General features: G+C 37.9%; 1 protein-coding gene across 1 annotated transcript in view; it reads left to right on the forward strand.

The window, feature by feature from the left end:
- Positions 1-18,798, forward strand: part of LOC124125525 (multiple epidermal growth factor-like domains protein 10) — a 41,586-nt gene extending 22,788 nt beyond the window's left edge. Inside the window, exons 4-8 of the mRNA XM_048395645.1 lie at positions 2,014-2,157; positions 3,132-3,276; positions 14,063-14,083; positions 14,684-14,697; positions 18,684-18,798. Of these exons, the coding sequence (XP_048251602.1) occupies positions 2,014-2,157; positions 3,132-3,276; positions 14,063-14,083; positions 14,684-14,697; positions 18,684-18,727 (368 nt within the window). The 3' untranslated portion in view covers positions 18,728-18,798. The remainder of the gene's footprint in view (positions 1-2,013; positions 2,158-3,131; positions 3,277-14,062; positions 14,084-14,683; positions 14,698-18,683) is intronic.
- The last annotated feature ends 224 nt before the right edge of the window (positions 18,799-19,022 follow it).

Genomic DNA, 19,022 nt, shown 5'->3' on the forward strand with positions numbered 1-19,022 from the left:
AATTCTTTCTGTTAATATGAAGAAAGCCCTCCCTTGATTGTATTAAGGATTATAGTTAGTCTTTGAGACAGGAATCGGTGGTACATTTGTTAGACCCAATAATACATTTCTCTCTTTGAATGGAATTTTATGAAGCTTTAAAATCCCGTACAAGAGAGGAATGGACATGTCTTCAGGTTTTAAAGTCAAGTCAAAAGTAGACAGTACTGATTTATGGTTTTGGCAGATGCCTTCCTCAGTTAACATACCGGCCTTATATGTGGCATTATTTGATATGCCATTTATACCTTTGATTAAACAATTAATGTAGTGCTGTTTACATATAATGGTCAAGTTATTTGAGGCCTTGTCAGTCGGGACAACTACAAACTTTTCATGTCGGGCAGCCAGACAGCTGACTGGGACAGAGTGGGTTTATTCCAATTCCGTTTCCTCTTTTTAAGTTGGTGCATTCTACCAATGGCAACATCACGCACTGACTTAACCAACTCTTAAAGACATTCAACAGTTTCCTTTCCTCTCTTCTGGCCCATTTTTGGCATATTCTTTGGCAGCATCAATAATGATTTGGAAGTTATGGTCCCAAATGGAAGGACGTTGCTCATGGAATCTTGGTCAATATTTGAATAACTGAAGAAGGTTGTTTCGTCAACAATAGAGAAGTCACATGTGATTATATGGCCTGCACAGTATGATGAGTCTTGGCAGCCAAGTAGTGGCATTTACATCGTGAACAGGCAAGTCCACGTTCTGCAACATATTCCTAAAATGGCTTGCTTGTTTGTGGTTTAACGCCGCACTCAGCCATATTCCAGCTATATGACGGCGGCCTGTAAACATCATGACAATTAATCCACGCCATTGGAACACGAAGAAATGCATGAACCAAGTCAGAGAGCCTGACCACCTGATCCTGTTAGTCGCCTCTTACGACAAGCATAGTCACCTGTTATGGCAAGAATTGGTTGCTGAAGACCTATTTTCTTCCACGGATCTTCACAGGTCTGTTCCTATAATTAAACAACCTGGATGAATTGTTTTCATCCAGGAGAATGAAACTGTTGAGTGGTTTCTGAAATTTGAAATATTGTGGGACATTCTGGGAAACTGTTTTTTGTCGAACTTTAAAAAAACCTATCAATCATGGTGCCTGAAAATGTTTTTTAGTGCTAAACGCATTAGAAATTGTTAAGATGCTCTTGAAAATCTGAAGGTTTCCTCATGGGCAATGGTTACACCAAGAATAGTCATAATCACCTGACCTGTTGTGATCAAAATAGACATTTACGTGAACCTTGATCTGCTACATTTTCCACAATTTCATTTTAGACCACGTGAAGGATAAATCATTGATACTTGTATTGATATTGCTCAATTTAGGTTTGACAAATGAGTTTGTGAAAAGATCCACTAAAATGTCAAAACCATCTATTATATTAACTGTTAACTCTTTTGTTGCCACACATGGTCTTAAACGAACCATTTGGTGTAGTCACAATTTGCCATTGCCAAAGGCTGGAGAGAAAATGACTTTAATAAAAAAAGAATGGTATAAATGTTGTTTCAGCTGAAGGGATACATTTAAAAAAATGTTATGCATTCTGTTGAGAGTTATGAACTGATGAGCGCAAAAGTAGATTGACCCCTCCAACTTTATTTTTCATAATCGCTGCTCCTTGTCAAATACCATACATAAAAGAAGAATGCCATGGTGGCCAATTCTCTGTCAAATATATCATGTGATAATAAATCTCAGAACTTAAAACTAACACTATACTCTCTAGATTCGCACACAGCTGGATATCATCAAAAGAAGAAACACACATGGAAAAGATCATTATCAAAGTGGAAGGGTGAATTAAGAACACCTCTCAACAAAGTGGAACATTTATTGTGTCCTACTCTTTTAACAGTGGAAATACACACCATTGTATGAGGATAACGTAATTAGGGATATAATAAAGTGCGAAAAAGAAGTTACGTAATCATGTATCTGATACTTTGTTTGTCCAGACTGTGGTCGTGGCTGGTATGGCGATCTGTGTCAACAACCCTGCAGCATCAACTGTCTGGAGGAAAGATGCCACCACACAACTGGAGCCTGTATACTTGGCTGCAGTGGGACTTACACAGGGGAGTTTTGCAACACTACAAAAGGTACGAAGATACATTTGCTTAACATGCAATACAACTTGTCTCATATGTTGGGACCATGTTGGGACAAAAACAATACCACTAAAGGGAGGTAACTCCGAATTACTAGCTGTCAGTGTCACCCGCAAAGGGCGTTATTGTACGAGCGCCTCGAACAATTTACTGTCACTTACAAGTATCAGAAATATAGTTACACAATATACTGCCACATAACATTAGATCCTAAAATATGATGGATCTTTGGGCATAAACAATATGAATTATTATCCACGTGGTCAAGACACAGGTGATTAGATATTAAATCGGTACACTGGCGTGTCTAGAGGGTTGACATCGTTTTATCCCCTTTGATCGGACAACTGTGACCTAGGTCACACCTGAACTGTTGTTTTTCCTTCATAATTTTTTTTCTTTGGTATGGTCAAGTTGAAACGACTTTCATTTGGTAACGAATATACTGGACAAAACCAACATCTCCCTTAGACCAACCCAATCATCACTTATATATGAGTGGAATTTTGTCAAAATTTATGGACGAGTTCTCTCTATTGTTCAGCCACTTGGTGCCTAAAATGTGAAAACATGTGAATTGAGTCATGTAGGGTGGTATGGACTTGCATTGGTGTCCTGGACTTTATTGTCCACACCTGTTTCTGTTTATCTCCTTTAAATGTGACACGGAATGACATTTTTATGATATACCAGGTGACAATGTGTATCAGTATGATTGTCTAAACATCGACAATTTCATACATCAAAATTAAAATCAAAACACCTGGAGAAAAAACTCTATTTGAGATAAATATTTTGGAGAAATTGGAGAGTTCGAGAATTTGAGAGTTCTGAACGATATTTTCTTCATTGACGTGTTGGTAATAAATAAAACACTACGCTCGTTCTCGCAATAGTGAAATGTTATCTATTTATTAGCTGTTTGTGTCAGTACTTGTATGTATACACTTCTTTGTCTCCACTAGTTGTGAACAACAAGGAAGACGCAAACAGCCTGGATGCCATACTGGAACTTGTCTCACTGCGTGTAGCAGTCGCAGTCACAGTCACAGTTGCAGTCGCAGTCGCAGTCGCAGTCGCAGTCACAGTCACAATCATTGTGTTCATAAGGTAAATATCGTAGTTATATTCAGTTTTTGAACATTTTATGTGTAATTGTGAATTTATGTTTGTATTTCCTATTATATTCAAATACACATACTAACGAACATGCAGATTATGATGACAATGTTCAATGTTAATATTCCGTAAATACTTCAGTTTCAGCAGTACTGTAATTGAATCAAAGTGGGAATAACAGAAACTATGGTACTGTAAAGTTGTATGATCCTCTTGCTGGCCAAAAACGTTTATTATAATTTTAAAAATGACATTCCAAGTCCTTACTCAGTAGTTATTGTGTCACATGCCTTGATGACAGCACTCTGCCTTGAGCGGCCATATATCCAGATGTGAAACCATTTCAACATGATTGGGATATTCTTAAGGCCCCTTTACACAAGGGCTGCGACCTTTGTGCCACCTTTGTGCAATCAAAAACTGGTCAGGATGCTCAATGGTCGCCTAAACCCGGAAACAATGTTTTGAAACACAAAGAAAAAAGCTGAGCACACCCCTATTTCTGAATCATGACAAATGGCAAAACTCATAGCATGGGATGACTGACCACAGGAGCTGGGCGATACCAATGTCATCTGATAGAACAAACATTTGACAACAAATAAAAAAGATATTGGTGAGTTGGGATTGAAATATACTGACAAAAAAATCATGGTAACACAGGTAATGTTTTTGACCTTAGACAATACCTCTAAAAAGTATGGAGCTGCAGGATTAAGTAAACGAGTTACGTTTGATGTTTCATGTGACAACGTTCCTTAAAGTCTCTACTTGACATGACACGTGAAACAGATCAGTAGCGGGTATAACCGCCACATGCCCGGAAGACGCATTCCACCCTACGTCTCATGCCTCAGACGTTGGATCTGTTGATGGGTCAACAACAACCACTCCTGATGCAATGCTGCTTCCATTTGTAAATCTTGGACAGGAGGATATCATGCCAGTATGCGCTGCCTCATGATATCCAAAACATGATCAAGGGGGGTAAAATCTGGGCTCATTGCTGGCCAGAGTCGTTTTTGCATTGGCCCTCATGTTATTTTACGACTGAATGTGAATGATGAGGCCTTGCATTATCATCCATGTACTGAGGTCGAGTAGCAAGAGGGTGGGTGTCCAAATGAGGAACGACGACTGGCTTCAAAACATCCCGGATGTACTGAGCCCCTGTTAAGTTACCCCTTATGGTGACCAAATCCAACCTGCAATCATGACAGATACACCCCAAACCATTACCTAGCCCCCGTCGTATCCAACAGTGGGTTTAATGTTAGTGGGTTTAATGTTCCTGGGGGTGTAGGCCATGTTCAAGTGCCTCCAAAATGTCATTTTCCATTAGTGATGCGGAGCAGAAAGTGACTTTCGTCTGACCAATTGATCCGTCAACAAGTTCTCAGATTCCAGTTCTGTCATGCAGTACTCCATGCTAAACGACCAGCTTTGTGGTGATCTCTTATCACGGGACGCTTTATGGCTCGTCAAGCCCTCAGTCCTGCTGCTTTCAGCCGGTTTCAGACGAGTACTTTTTAAAAAGTATTTTCGGCATATGAGACGAAGAACGTCTTTGCGATGTGTCGTCACAGGAGGTCTTCCGGATATGGGACGCTTCTGTACCTTTACCGTTCTGAGCAACCAACTTCCTCGGCCACCTCTGTGTGACTTTATTTTACATGTTCGAACATTCACGGCGACCATGGCGTCCATGGCGATGTCTGAACCTCTTGTGTATCACCTTGGAACGACCTAGGCAACCATTCTGCCTCATTTGAGCCTCGAACGACGACCTGGCAAAAGCAAATCTTATGGTCGCACACGGGAGGCACAAAGGTTGCCATCCTGTGTAAAGGCCTCATTAGACGTTGGCTGCTGGCAATGGATCCACTAGTGTAGAATTTGAGCAAGGCGAAGCCACGCTTGTGTGCTACCTCTATTCATTCCAGTTCCGTTAATTCAAAAATGCTCTCTTCCAAAGACCATGAAAACTCGCACACAAATCTCGACTGTGTTAGAGCCAGAACAGTCATACTTCTTTCGCTCTTGTAAAATGCCGTAAAATCATGAAACTGAAAGATCTAAAAAATATACAATCCCTCATGTCACACAAAGTCGACTCGTCTTCAGCTAAAACAACCATTCCCATAAACCGACATGTGAAACAGCAACCTAGATTGGTGCTGTCATTTTCTTATTAACACAAGACTGTCAACAGCTGCTCTGGCAATGGTTAGTGACGAGTAAATTCGACTTAGGTCAAGTTCAGCCAAGTATGTGATCGGGATGAAGATGCATTCATCTCAAATTTGTATCACTGTTACAAAAACGCTTTGTTCCAAATTATAAATATTAGATAGCGAGTCTGCATTAAGACCTCAGATTTCAAAACGCAGTAGGTGTATCTCCTAATTTATACATTCATTCTTGCTGAATTAGAAATATTAGAGTGACGTGTTATATGAGAGAGCCCAAAGTTATTATTACCCATGTTAAAAATCACAACACCTACATCAATTTCTTTTACCCATGTTACAGATAGTTGCATTAATGATCTCAGTATATGTGTCTCGAAGCTATGTCTGCATAACAACAAAGCCCTACACAAGCTGTACTGTCTATACACCTGCTTACATAATTCCGATCAGATTAAACAAAACGGCAACCATACTATTAGTATACACCATTATGTAGCTGTCTTTTTCAAATGTATATTAAAATTTTATTTTGCATATATGTTGTTAGATGCTAGGCGTAACATACGTTTTTGTTGTACTATGTGTTGAGTCCATTTACTGTTGAGTTTCACCCCTGGAGGGGATCTGGCGGTTTGGATAACCCTGGGCCGGTAGCCTCAAGAAACGATAAACTCGAGTTACTAGCTTAACTTTGGTTGTATTTCGTTTTCTCGACTCTTGTGCAGGATAAATGGCTGAAACAAACAAAACAGCCAAAAACTACAACCCAGCTAGCACACCTACATCGGGCCGACGTTGGCTTTACATCAGCAACCGCCGGCAATATTGGCATCGGCAAACTGCAGCGGTCCGCTGTCGGGCCAATGCTGGTGATTGGCACTGACACTATTGAACCGGATATGATTTGATCTTGTTATGATAACATAACAGAAATAACAGATTTGTCGATTACAATGTGACAAACCTTAGATCAAATATAATTACGAACAATACAATAATTCTATTCAAACTCAAAATATTAACTTTATTTTAAATTTTTAAATTAAATAGATCAAGCACATTCACTGACCCTTTTTTGCTGCACATATGCAACAGACAGAGAAGATACAGACGGGATTCGTCAAATCTTACAATTCATTCAGCAAAAAAAAAGTTTTCACAACATGCTTCAAGGGAAGCTACTCTTGTAATAGAGGGCGCTGTTACTCACGCGCGTCTTTTCAAGCAGACGACGAAAGGATGATGCGTGGAGGGCTGAGGGAAAACCTATTTTTCGGTAAGTGTTTACTTCATTTCTGTATTTACGAGGTGTTCATTTCATTTTCAAACCTTACAATTGAAACGAGAAACAGTGCTCATTCAAAAGTGGTACCGTGAGTAGAGAAATCTAGGCCTAGATCTATGTGTTTTGGAAGTTAGAGAAACACAGTCCTATCAATGTATCCTGCCTATTTTACGTCAGTGACAAAATCCGTGGACTATGTCGTGACACTGCATCCTCACTATATATTTGTTTTAACACCATATACATATTTCTAGCAAAACGTGGGGACAAGGGCAAATGCAAATCATGACAAGATATGTTTTATTACAATGTAGATTCAGCGATGTTCAACCCACGAGTGGCAATCTCGGGGTGAGAGTACAGCGGCAAGCAAATGAATAGCCAAACAATTACTTACATTAGTATTTTTGAATGAACATTGCTTCATTTGTCATTGTCGCAGTCGTATTTGTTAAGTGTGGGGATGGATGAGGTTAGGAAATTTATTACGCACTCGGATTTACAAGTCAATTCTGTGATTGATGTCAGCACAAAAAGCAGTGAACATGAAATTCATAACGAGGCTTTCGGAAACTTGCGTGTGCATGTCATGCGGTCTAGCTAATATTCATACTGATCGATGAACGGAGCTACACTGCCGAGTTCGGTTTTCGATCACCAAACAGTTGAAATAAAAAATTGTTTTAAAATTGATGTTTTTTGTCATAGTTACTTGCGAATTTTGAACATTTTCTGGATAAAGGGCGAAATGAAAGGACAGCTCTTTTTGTAAACGATCACTGTGTATTACAGGTGTGGGCAATTTTATCAAGATCTGCCTCGATACCTTCATAGACCTAGGCCTATAGCCTATAGCCTATATCGATCAGAAATCTTATACCGATGTATGGTATTCATTTTGTCATTTTGAGATATGGCTTTTTCAGAATCGATTACTAGTTTATATTTAGCAGATATTAACTACAAGAGAGTAAAGGTTAAATTAATAATTAAATACTTAATTTTAAGGTTTATACGGGAAAGGCTTCTACCGTACAGTTTTTCCCCGACTTGGTGTGTGTGTGTGTGTGTGTGTGCGGGGGGTGGGGGGTCTTATCAGCTTAAGAAATTTATGATGTACATTTGTGATGACATACTGAATAAAATATTTTTAAAATGTACTATTTCAAAGGTAATTGATGCTAAATATATATTACAAGACAGTTTAAAATGTCATTTATTTAATCAAAATTCAAATTTTTTGTAAAACTTTGATGATGAAGAATAGATACTGCAGTACAGATTCTTCAGGACATTATCCATGGTAGAAAAACACCCAGAGCCTTGTTTCAAATTTGATTTATTTTAACTAAAGATATATTATTTCAGTTTATCATTATCCCTTTTCCTATGTTTACAAGCAATGAAACTGTACATAAAATTACTTGTCCCCAATCCTCTCCTGCTATTTTTTATACCTTTGTATCTAATCTTTTAATGATAAACATTTATTTGCAGTTTTGGTTTACCACGATATAATCTACATATATATGGTATCATATAATAAATAAAATCTGTTTTATGGTAACCAGACTTCACAGGATCTGTTCAATATTATGTCAATATGGGGATTTTCTCACTGCCTTTCAATGGATGGGGCTATGGCTATTAAAGTAAAACTACTTTCCCTGGGAAACATTTCTGCTACATGGCTCCAGATAAGGACTGTATATGTACAAGTGCAAATATACGAGATAAGATGTATGAATTAAGGAAAGGACCTGTGTATGGCCAAAGCTTTATTTAAATGTTACTTTTATGTTTTGAGCAATATTCCCCTCAACCTCTTCACATCATCATCATCATAGCTAAGGGTTCACTGCTGCTACACAAACTTAATACATAATATTCTTATATTTCTATTTAAGAAAACCAGACGTTCAGCCATTGCCTGTTGGCAAACATGGACGAGCTGAATGAACTCTTAGCAGTTTTTCCAAAATCGAGCAGATGAGAGAGTAGTGGTGAGTGGATTAAATTGCTTTAGATGTATTAAGTATGGGAAATTTACTCCAAGTTCAATACATATTGAAGATCCGGGGTAGAATAGGTCTTCAGCAACCCATGCTTGCCATAAAAGGCGACTATGCTTGTTGTATGAGGCGACTAACGGGATCGGGAGGTAAGGTTCGCTGACTTGGTTGATGCATGTCATCGATCCCAATTGCGTGGATCGATGCTCATGATATTAATCACTGGATTGTCTGGTTAAGACCGCTGTCATATAGCTGGAATGTTGCTGAATGCGGCGTTAAACAATAAACCAAACCAACTGATACATGTTTCTGATTTAAATATTTATAAGCAAATATTTAATATCATGTATGCCCTGTTAAGGGCCCCTGACACTTACTAAGGTAATCTTCCAAATGAAATTTCATGCTGACTTACTTTTGATGAACATACAAGAGAGATTGCACCCCTAAAACTGTTCTCCAGCAAGATTGGGAGGAGGGGGGTTATCATGTGCTTATAGGGGATGTTTATTATGTTGGCTAAATAAATAGGGTGATATGTCAGTTATAAAATCTTTTTTAATTGACATAAGAAACAGATTAGGGACCTACCATGCAATATTGGGAGGGGTTATGTTATTTGCATATATAATTACACATAATTCAATTTACTTATTTACACATATTATAAACTCATGAATTTACTTTCTGGGATTCCGATAATTCTAGGGTGGTGCCTTCTGTTTTTAGCCCCTTAATTTGGAAAAAGGCCCACATTTTCAAATGGGTCATGCGGGTGTACCTAGGGAATATATGAAATTGTCACCTAAAGGGCCCATGTCAGAACATTCCTTGAGTGAACCTTGTATTTATTAATAGGTGTCAAGACTTAAAATAATATAAACACACATATGTAAGGTGGTGCATGTGAACAGGGTATTACTTATTCTATAATTCCATTATGTTTTCAATAACTTGTTTTGACACACTTGTGAAGTACATTACTTGTAATTGTCAGGGTGCATGCAATGACTTATAATATGCACACTGACATTTTTTGCTATCATTTGTAAACAGAAGCTGAGGAGGAAGCCTGCAGCTGGGCTCTTACAAGCCACTGACAAGTGCATGGTGACCCGTGTAAAAGAATGGCTTCGAGTTCCAGGAGCAAGGCTTTGAAATGGCACAAGGAAAACGCGTACTGAAAAACAGAGGTGCAGATAGAGAATCTGCAAACAAAAGTTCTGAATTGCAACGGAACAAATAAATCCAAAAAGTTGGTGTTGACATATTTTTCAAAGGGTTATGACCCTTGTTTTTCAACTTGGTACATGTACTGCCAGGTTCTCTTGGACACTACTGAAGTTAATAAATGAAACTTTCCGTGTTTATCTAAGGTACAAACTCCAAAAGATGGTTATAAGAACTTATTTTGTATGGAGTTATGGCCTTTGCTTCATGCTTTTTTAACTTGATGGAATGGGGAAAAAAATTTTGTCTCGCAAACGAATTTGAAGCCACATAAATGAAATGTTGCAGGCCAATATGAGGGGTATATGTTTAGACTGTGTTTTAAAACTGGTTTTGAGAATATATGTTTCACATCCGCCTTGTTGCAGGTAGTAACACTGTTTTCTTGTAAATAATAATAAATTAATAATAAAGTTTATTATTCTATTTTGCTCTTTGTGTTCAATTATAAGTATCAACTACACATGTATTAGGGTACATAAAAAATAATACTGTAACTAGTGTAAGCATTTCGATTGTTTTGTACAGCTAGAAGTATTCATGCATATCACTCACAGTTGGTTTTCAAAGTATTAACTATGATAAAAAATTATTATCTTTTTAAAAATTCAGTATTTTTTAGTTTTACCTTTTATCTTTGTAACTTTAAGATCAGAGCTAATTGCAGCTTTTAGAAATATTTAGTGTTATGTACCCTATTACTACACTTGGAAAAGTTCTATTGTGGTATCATTTACATGAAATATTAAGATCAGATGTTGTCAGTTATGACTTCTGCAGGCAACTACTTTAAATGACATCAGCTTATTTAAGACAATGGCAAATGAAAAACTAACGAAGCGTTAACAATAAAAGTTTGGATGTTTTTGACTATTATTGAAGATATCGATAATTGTAAATGATTATTGCAAATTGTTAGCCATTTGTTTCGTACTTTATGTATTTATTTTGAAGAAATAACTGCCATCAAATATTATGAAGGGTAAAAATACTGAACATCCCAACTGCCATTGTAAATGAGCAAAGAAGAGAAAGGGTGATGAAGTCTGAATGACTAATGCTTGGATGGTGATAGGACTTGAGGTTGGACAAGGCTGATTCTAAACCTAGCTGTAATTAGTGTCAGGCCAATATCAACCCAATGCTGCACTGATAATTATTGTCGACGTTGGGCCGATGTCCATCCGATGCTGATTCCATAACAGTTGCCGATTGCTGCCAGATAACTATTTACGACATTGGGCCGATGTCGTTCCGATGAGCAAAACTTCATCGGCCCGACGATGTTTGCCAGCGCTGGGCCAATACTGGGCCGGTGCATTGCCCATGCAGGGCCGATGACGTTTGCCCACGTTGGACCGATGTCGATCCAATGAGCAAAACTTCATCGGCCCGACGATGTTTGCCGACCCAGGGCCGATGCTGGGCCGGTGCAGTACCGATGCAGGGCCAATGAAGTTTGCCGAAGTCAGATTTGACAAGAGCAAATGCATAACGGGAGAACAGTAATTACATTGCTCACACTATGTTTGCCTGCGGGTTGAGAGGTTGATCGCCTAACGAAACCGGGTGAGAACCCAAACGGATACCATTTTGCACGTGAACATAAGAAGAGTGCACATGCATACCGCTAAAAAGGAGTGAGTGAATAGGACTAAAAATAACTTGTTACGGTGTAACGGAACATGCGTCATTATGAATTTTAACCTTGATAATGCCTTAAAGCATAACACATTTTTAAATTCCCACCGCACAAATTAGTGAGAAAACAGAATATTTGGAACTGATAAATATGTTACACAGAGCAATTTTTCATAATTAATAGTTATGCTATGATAGAGTCTGATTTGATGTCCCTATGAAGAGGCATGATGTTATCTAATATTTCGGGTTGAAATGTTTTGAATAAATTAGATCTATAGTGGAAAACCTGAAGAACGTATGTGTCTTCTAAATTGGGATTGATTCCTAGGTGCCTAAACTGTGTACAAGTTACATCAGCAGAGGAGAAACGAATACACTAAAAGTGTCTTTATAAAGGAGATAATAACAACAAACAAAATCAAACTAATGTTACATAAACCTCGCATATTGTATACTCAACAAGAAAAGTTCCTGTGACACCAATATTTTAGTGTATTTTTCAAACAGGTAAAGTTTGATTTTCAATATTGTAGTACATGTATGGAAACAAGTCACAAAAACGCCACTGCTACAGAAAAGCATGAATTCCATGCAAAAGTTGACTTTTATGCAAGCCCAATGCATTTCACTACCCAAGAATAGGTATAAAAACATGTGCATTAACGGGATTCCATATGCATTGTTTAGCATCGTGCTGACAACCACCACTCAGAAAACAACAAAATTACGCAATTAGTCAACATTACGAAATGCCACGCCTGTCCGAAAATGAGCGTCTGGTATGCTTGAAGCAGGATCGAGTCAATGAGTCAAGACAATTTAACGTCCACAGAAACACCATTTGGTGTTCATGGCAACGTTGGCAACAGACGAATGCAGTCAGAGACCATCCTCGGAGTGACAGGCCACCCATAACCAATAATCGACAAGACAACTGGATTCGAACAACACACCTACGAAATCGATTCCAGCCAACAGTGACTGCAAGAAGCGTCCCTGGCCTTTGATGAATATCTTCACAAACCGTACGTCGTCGCCTCAGATGTGCAGGGATTGTCGCCAGAAGACCCGCCAGACGCCCCATTTTGACAGAAAACCACCGTCAAGCACGTCTACAGTGGTATGGGTGAGATTACAGCAAGACAGAGGACCCGTTTGATAGTGGTAGAGGGAAATCTAAATGGACGGCGCTACCGCGACGAGATCATCGGCCCTGTTGTTCTACCGTTTTTGCGTCATCTTGGCCCAGGCATTACCTTTCAACATGACAACGCCCGGCCTCTTATTGCTTAACTTTTCAGGATTCTCTTCAACAAAACAACGTGAATGTCAACCCCTGGCCGGCTGGCTCCCCTGATCTCTCACCAATCGAGCACATGTGGGATGAGATGGATCAGGGCTTTCGACGTCAACAACGTGTTCCACAGTCACTCCAGGATCTTCGAAACATGCTCCAGCAGATATGGACAGATATCCCTCAGGACTTTGTGCGACGCCTGGTCCATTCCATGAGTCGAAGATGTGTTCCTTGCAGCGCAACAAGAGGTGGACACACACGCTATTTATTTGTAAATTGACATTTTGGCATGTTCATGTTTTTTTTATGAAATCACGCATTTTCTGAAGTCAGTATGGCAAATTAAACGATTTGAACACTTACAGGAGTCTTTTATCTGTTGCAAACCGAATTTTTTTTCAGGTTTGATAAAAAACATAACTTTGCATTAAATCTTATTCAATGTCACAGGAACTTTTGTTGTTCTGTATATTATCAGCCAGTCAGGAAACATTAGTCCGTTATTGGGTGTGGCCTAAAGATTTGTCAGTTTATAAAGACTTAAACGCAACAGATATCGCCTCGTTAGCTAATTAAGTGAATCATTTGCAATTTATTTGTATTGCACGTTTGCTTTCAGAAAATGAAACATTACTTTTCACAATAATGTGTAAATGTAATGACAAAACGCTTGTCATATCAAAAATATGTCAAATAGTACGATTACTATCCTAAGCATGTGTCTTTCAAATAGTGATGACACCAGGAGTTCGCAAAATATACACTATACCCGACACAACAAACATGGAAGGTTAAAACGATTACTATCCTAAGCATAGTAATGACACCAGGAGTTCGCGAAATAGTGACTATACACTTCAAACCTCCACACAACAAACAATGGGAGGTTAATCCATTTCCATGCTCAAAGCTAATTATTGTCTCCTGCTGACACTGCGGATCACTTCTATTGGGGTTAGATGTTTGATTGTGTCCCCAGCCCTGTGCTCACGTGACAACACCATTTAACAGACCTTTGTCTGGAACAACCATGTCATATAAATCAGCATATACCAATGGTATCTTCAAATTACAATGACCAATTTGATAAGTACTTGTGTTATTTTTGTTGTAGATGGCGGAGAAGAAAGAACAGGTAACACAACATTCTATATCCTTAATTCAATTACGGAGTTTGGTGTACAGTCTACATATGATATTCCGACCTTAGAATAATTTCCTAGACCTTAGGCCTATATAGATTACCTGAAGGACGAGGCACAATGAGGGCCAATTTAATAAATTTTAGGAATTCGATTTTCAAATTTGTGATGCAAAAATGTGCCAAAATTTTACGATCTCCTGTCTGTGTGAATACCGTCATGCCACGTGATCTGCAATTTATCATTAATTGGGGGTCTGGGATTCGTATTTTCGAAACACAAAATAAATCTGTAAGAGTTTGATAAAGAGTCAATTCATTATAGTAAAATCTGATGACGAATGCTCTTTGAGCTATTTCAGGAAATGTTTGCTATTGTTTTCAAATTGTCCTCGTTAACTGGTCCGTTAATATGAAATGATTGACAACGAAGAAGAAAATGTTGAAAGCCACTTGAACATTGACAGTAAATAAAACAATCAAATAATTTGTCATCTGCACTAATGGCTGCAGAACATATATCTCGTTTTCTAATAACATTTCATTTTGTAAATGTAGAAAGCTCATTGATATGTTACTTGTTCTTTGTTTCAGTTCCCAAAGTCCGGGTAAGTAACATATTTCCACTCTTATAAAAAAACAAAAAAACAAAACAGGGCCCCTTGTATGATTACGACTACAAAGAAATAACAATGTTAACAACTGAATTATTTGAGATTGCAATGACTGAGGCTGATACTGCAGGCACGACATGTGGTGTATCCCTGAATGATAACAGCTAATAACCACATCACAATAAGCTCCTCCCACCAGGGAAGGCACAATCATCACTCATCCCAAGTTTAACTGGCATGACCATTTAAAAAAACCATGTGATACAAGAACAACAAAAGTATACTTTCATCCATGGAAATATCACGAATGTTTTTATGTTACTGTGTGGGAATTAATGTCATAATAATAACATATCTTTAAGATGTGAAATACTCAAATGTGTGCGATATGGCTTATATTCCCTAAGTCAACTACTTTCTGAATGCAACTATCGACTTCTTAAGAAACGAGATATGCCCTTATGCCCTGAACAGTTTGATCATATAAGAATGCCTGAGTTAAACATAATTCAGCTTTCCCATATAATAATAATTGAGTTTTCACCACGCAAAACACAGCACTGGATGATAGCACATGTAACAGCCCACAGCAGCAAGCAACGTCTAGGCAAATCTTCATGATCCGAGGTGGATACACGTCTGCGTTCAAAGTACCAATGACGTCAGTAAAACCAGATTTCATGTTACCGCATGTTGCTAAATGAATTGTTTGACCCTAAGCGATATGCTACAACTATATGACACAACTGATGGTGACCCTCCTCCCCCTTCAATGCCATCCTTTTTTCTCTCGTTTGCTAATCACTGAATCCCGAATACCAAGTAACACAAATCTACAAGCACATGCCAGAATTCGCCTAGAAGCACAATGTTAATCATAGACGAACACCTATGGAAGACGTTTCTTGGTCATAAAAGGCTGTGATTTGAAGTTACTTTACTAAGAAAATATCACAAAATATAATATATAAAGGAATGTACACCTTTAATATTTTTTTAAATAGTGAATCTGCACACCAAACATATTTGCATCCCGCGTGCCGCACTAGATACCAGAATCGAAAGTACCAATAGTTGAGAGTTGGCAGCAGCATGATTCCGCATGATTTACAACTGATGTGGCTCTTTTCACAAGTTCATTTGATGTGGAAACTATGCTCCGAGGTATATGTGAGCTGTTGAATTGCTGTGAGATTGATTGACGCGTTTGAAGGATATGAGTCATCTTCTTTTGTTTGAAGCTCACATGAACTTTCGATTCATTTGCGCATTCTGACTGAGCATTGTTTGACATCCAACTATCGTAAACGTTTCCTCTGAAACTTCTGTAAAAAAATCACATATACAACGGCGCCTATAATTCTGATACAAATTTCATTCCATTAAGTCTAATGGTTCAATCTCTTTCATGAAACCATTATTACTTAGTTGCAGCAGTTATTAGTTGTTTCACATTCTGTTTCTTCCTACATTAACCCAGAATATATCATGGTTCTAGAGCGAAGTAATTGCTTCATTGGATTTGCAGAAAGTTCTAATCCGCACTTGAAATATTAGTTTTATTTGAGAGTTAGCACATATGATCATTCTGATAATTTTCCATTGAAATCGTTGAGCCAAAGGTCCAAATACTGGAAAAGGAAGAAGAAAGAGTCATCCATATCCCACGTACCTATATATGTAGAACAAAAATAATTTATATGTAATTATCTTATTACAGCAGTTAAAACTATGGTTAGTCCTAAATAAAAGCGACAACATTATTTTCACAATCATAGGAAATCTCTAAACACACAATGATTAGGTGCCTCACTCTGGCACCTTGTGGTCGAATCCAGGATTGGACTCAACCATAAAAAGTACGAGATTCTGTACTTTACAAAGAGAGTGTTATCCCAAATATAACATCTGTTACATAAGAAATATCATCAAGCATTTTTTTTTCTTCAACCAGAGGCTGAATCATTTAAAGTGGAGACCCGTACAATTACAGACGGTTAGTTAAGCATAGCATATAATCATCAAGGTTTTATTGCTGAACCTCAACTGTAAATAAAAAGGGAAACCTGAAGCAAAGCAGAAGAGTTTGGTCGATTTTGCTTTCCTTGTTATGTGGTAACTGTAACTAGTTAATCTAAATATCTATATCTACCAATGATATTGGAATTTGGCCGAAATGGGATGTGGCAATCTGCAACATAACAACTATGTTCTAATGACTCTTTTTTTCTGAAGAAATAATGTGTTTAACCAAAGTCAGAGCTGCTTCAATAAGAGAACATTTAACACATGAAAACATGTCCATAAACCTTATGCAACATCAACAATTTAAATTGATGAACCATTTCTTCCTTCAGGTAGACACAAAACATTATATAGTTTATGCAGCTTCTTTGAAATAGGGGCGGTTGGGTAGCCTAGTGGTTAAAGCTCGTCATACCGAAGACCCGGGTTCGATTCCAGACATGGGTACAATGTGTGAAGCCCATTTCCTGTGTCTCCAACCGTGATATTGGTGGAATATTCCTAAAAGCGGCGTCAAACTAAACCCACTCACTAAATGAAGAAACCATGAAACAATTAAATATATCAGGAATAAATTATTTCGCTGTCATTTATACTTAATTATTAAAAAGGCAGCAAAACAAGTTCCTCATCGAAGAAACCATGAAACAAATAAATATATCAGGAAGAAATTATTTTGCTGACATTTATACATAATTATGAATAAGGCAGCAAAAAACATTTCCTTATTTAATAGCCAAGAGCAGAGTCGATTGTACGATTCCAACTACACATTGAACATGTGTTTTTGAATCGCTATCAAATAATGATACCAGGTGTTCGCGAAAAGGTGAGCGTACCCTGCCCCAATAGTGGCACCCATCATAAACACATGCAAAGGCAAGTCTATTGTGATAATACGGGGACATATGGTACCAGTCAAAATAGGGAATTGCATCGGACAAATATGGTAATGTCCTCCACTTGTCTACCATAAAACGTTCTGAAAGCTTTACTGGGGCCTTGGGTGTTATTACCTTGATCAGACAAGTCGTATCGCGCTCTTTGAAATCTTAGTAGAAAGAGCTAAAGATTGGTGAATTGTAAACACATCAAGGGCAAGAGCTGCTGCTTAAGTAAGACTTATTACTCAACTTGACTTCCAATGGTGTTTTGGTCATATAAGTAGAGTGTGGCTCTACTTTTAACACGTTTAAATGACAGAATTGTCAGATACCAAGAATATTGCCTTCAGAGATATTTCCAAGCCTTTACCTCTTTCAAGCTCGATAAACTACTGAACATAGCTGCAAGTATCCTAATAATACTTCTACTTATTGGATAAGCCAATTTGATATATATGGAGGTCCATTTGGATCGCATATGTCTTATTAAAAAACTTCCGGTCCAGGAAGACCCCTTACTTACTAGATGTTACAAGCAGATATTGAAATGGTTTAACTCATTTAAAAAAAGTTATTACTTTCGTTAGTACTTACAGTTTCGGTAATGTCACTACAGGTTGTTGGAAAACGCATTCTTTGTACATTACTACATCCAAGTTTGGATGACTTTACTTCCGGTCTAAAAGACCCCACATTCTTCCTGCATTAAACCATAGTATCACATGATGCTAGCGAAGTAATGGTACTTGTAGTTTGAAAAAAATATAATTTCCTGCATTAAAACTGAACCAAGTGAAACACAATTCCTCTCACTTTAACGAAATTTACCACAAAGTGTTTGTCTTGGAAAACCAGAAAACAACAACATTTTCCACTGGAAATAATAAGACTTTATTTTAGATTTTCCATTGAACACGTGCTAGCTTCATAGGTACAAATACTAAACGTAAAAGGAAAAGTGATGGGGTAGTATCTCTCATTATGTGGAATATCTTTGCCAAATGTCAGTGTTGTGCATATACTAAAAATATGAAATAAAGACACAATATAACAATCCCTTTATCTTTATAGACAGATGTGGAGGAAGTGTTGAGGAAGATAAGCAACAAAACTAGGGTCGTGTGACGATTATTGTTGCACCAGGAGGAGGAAAGACAACTATTGCCTATAGGAGACTATTTTTTTAGCGGTGCTCTCTTCATCAACTTTAACATGGAGTTTCGTGGATCGACATTTGAAGAAAAGAAGGCTGGTTCTCTACCAATCATCACCGTTACATCCGCCATTGCTCTACAACCAAAGCCCCGCCCACCGTCAACTAGGCCTTCGCTACTGTTATCGTGTACATATTTGTCCCAATTCGTTGAAAGTTCCTTACTTTATTTTAAATACAAATTATCAAAACTACAG

Source organism: Haliotis rufescens, unplaced genomic scaffold (assembly GCF_023055435.1).
Source record: "Haliotis rufescens isolate VD_foot unplaced genomic scaffold, xgHalRufe1.0.p SCAF_14, whole genome shotgun sequence".
In the NCBI taxonomy this organism is placed as follows: Eukaryota; Metazoa; Mollusca; class Gastropoda; order Lepetellida; family Haliotidae; genus Haliotis; species Haliotis rufescens.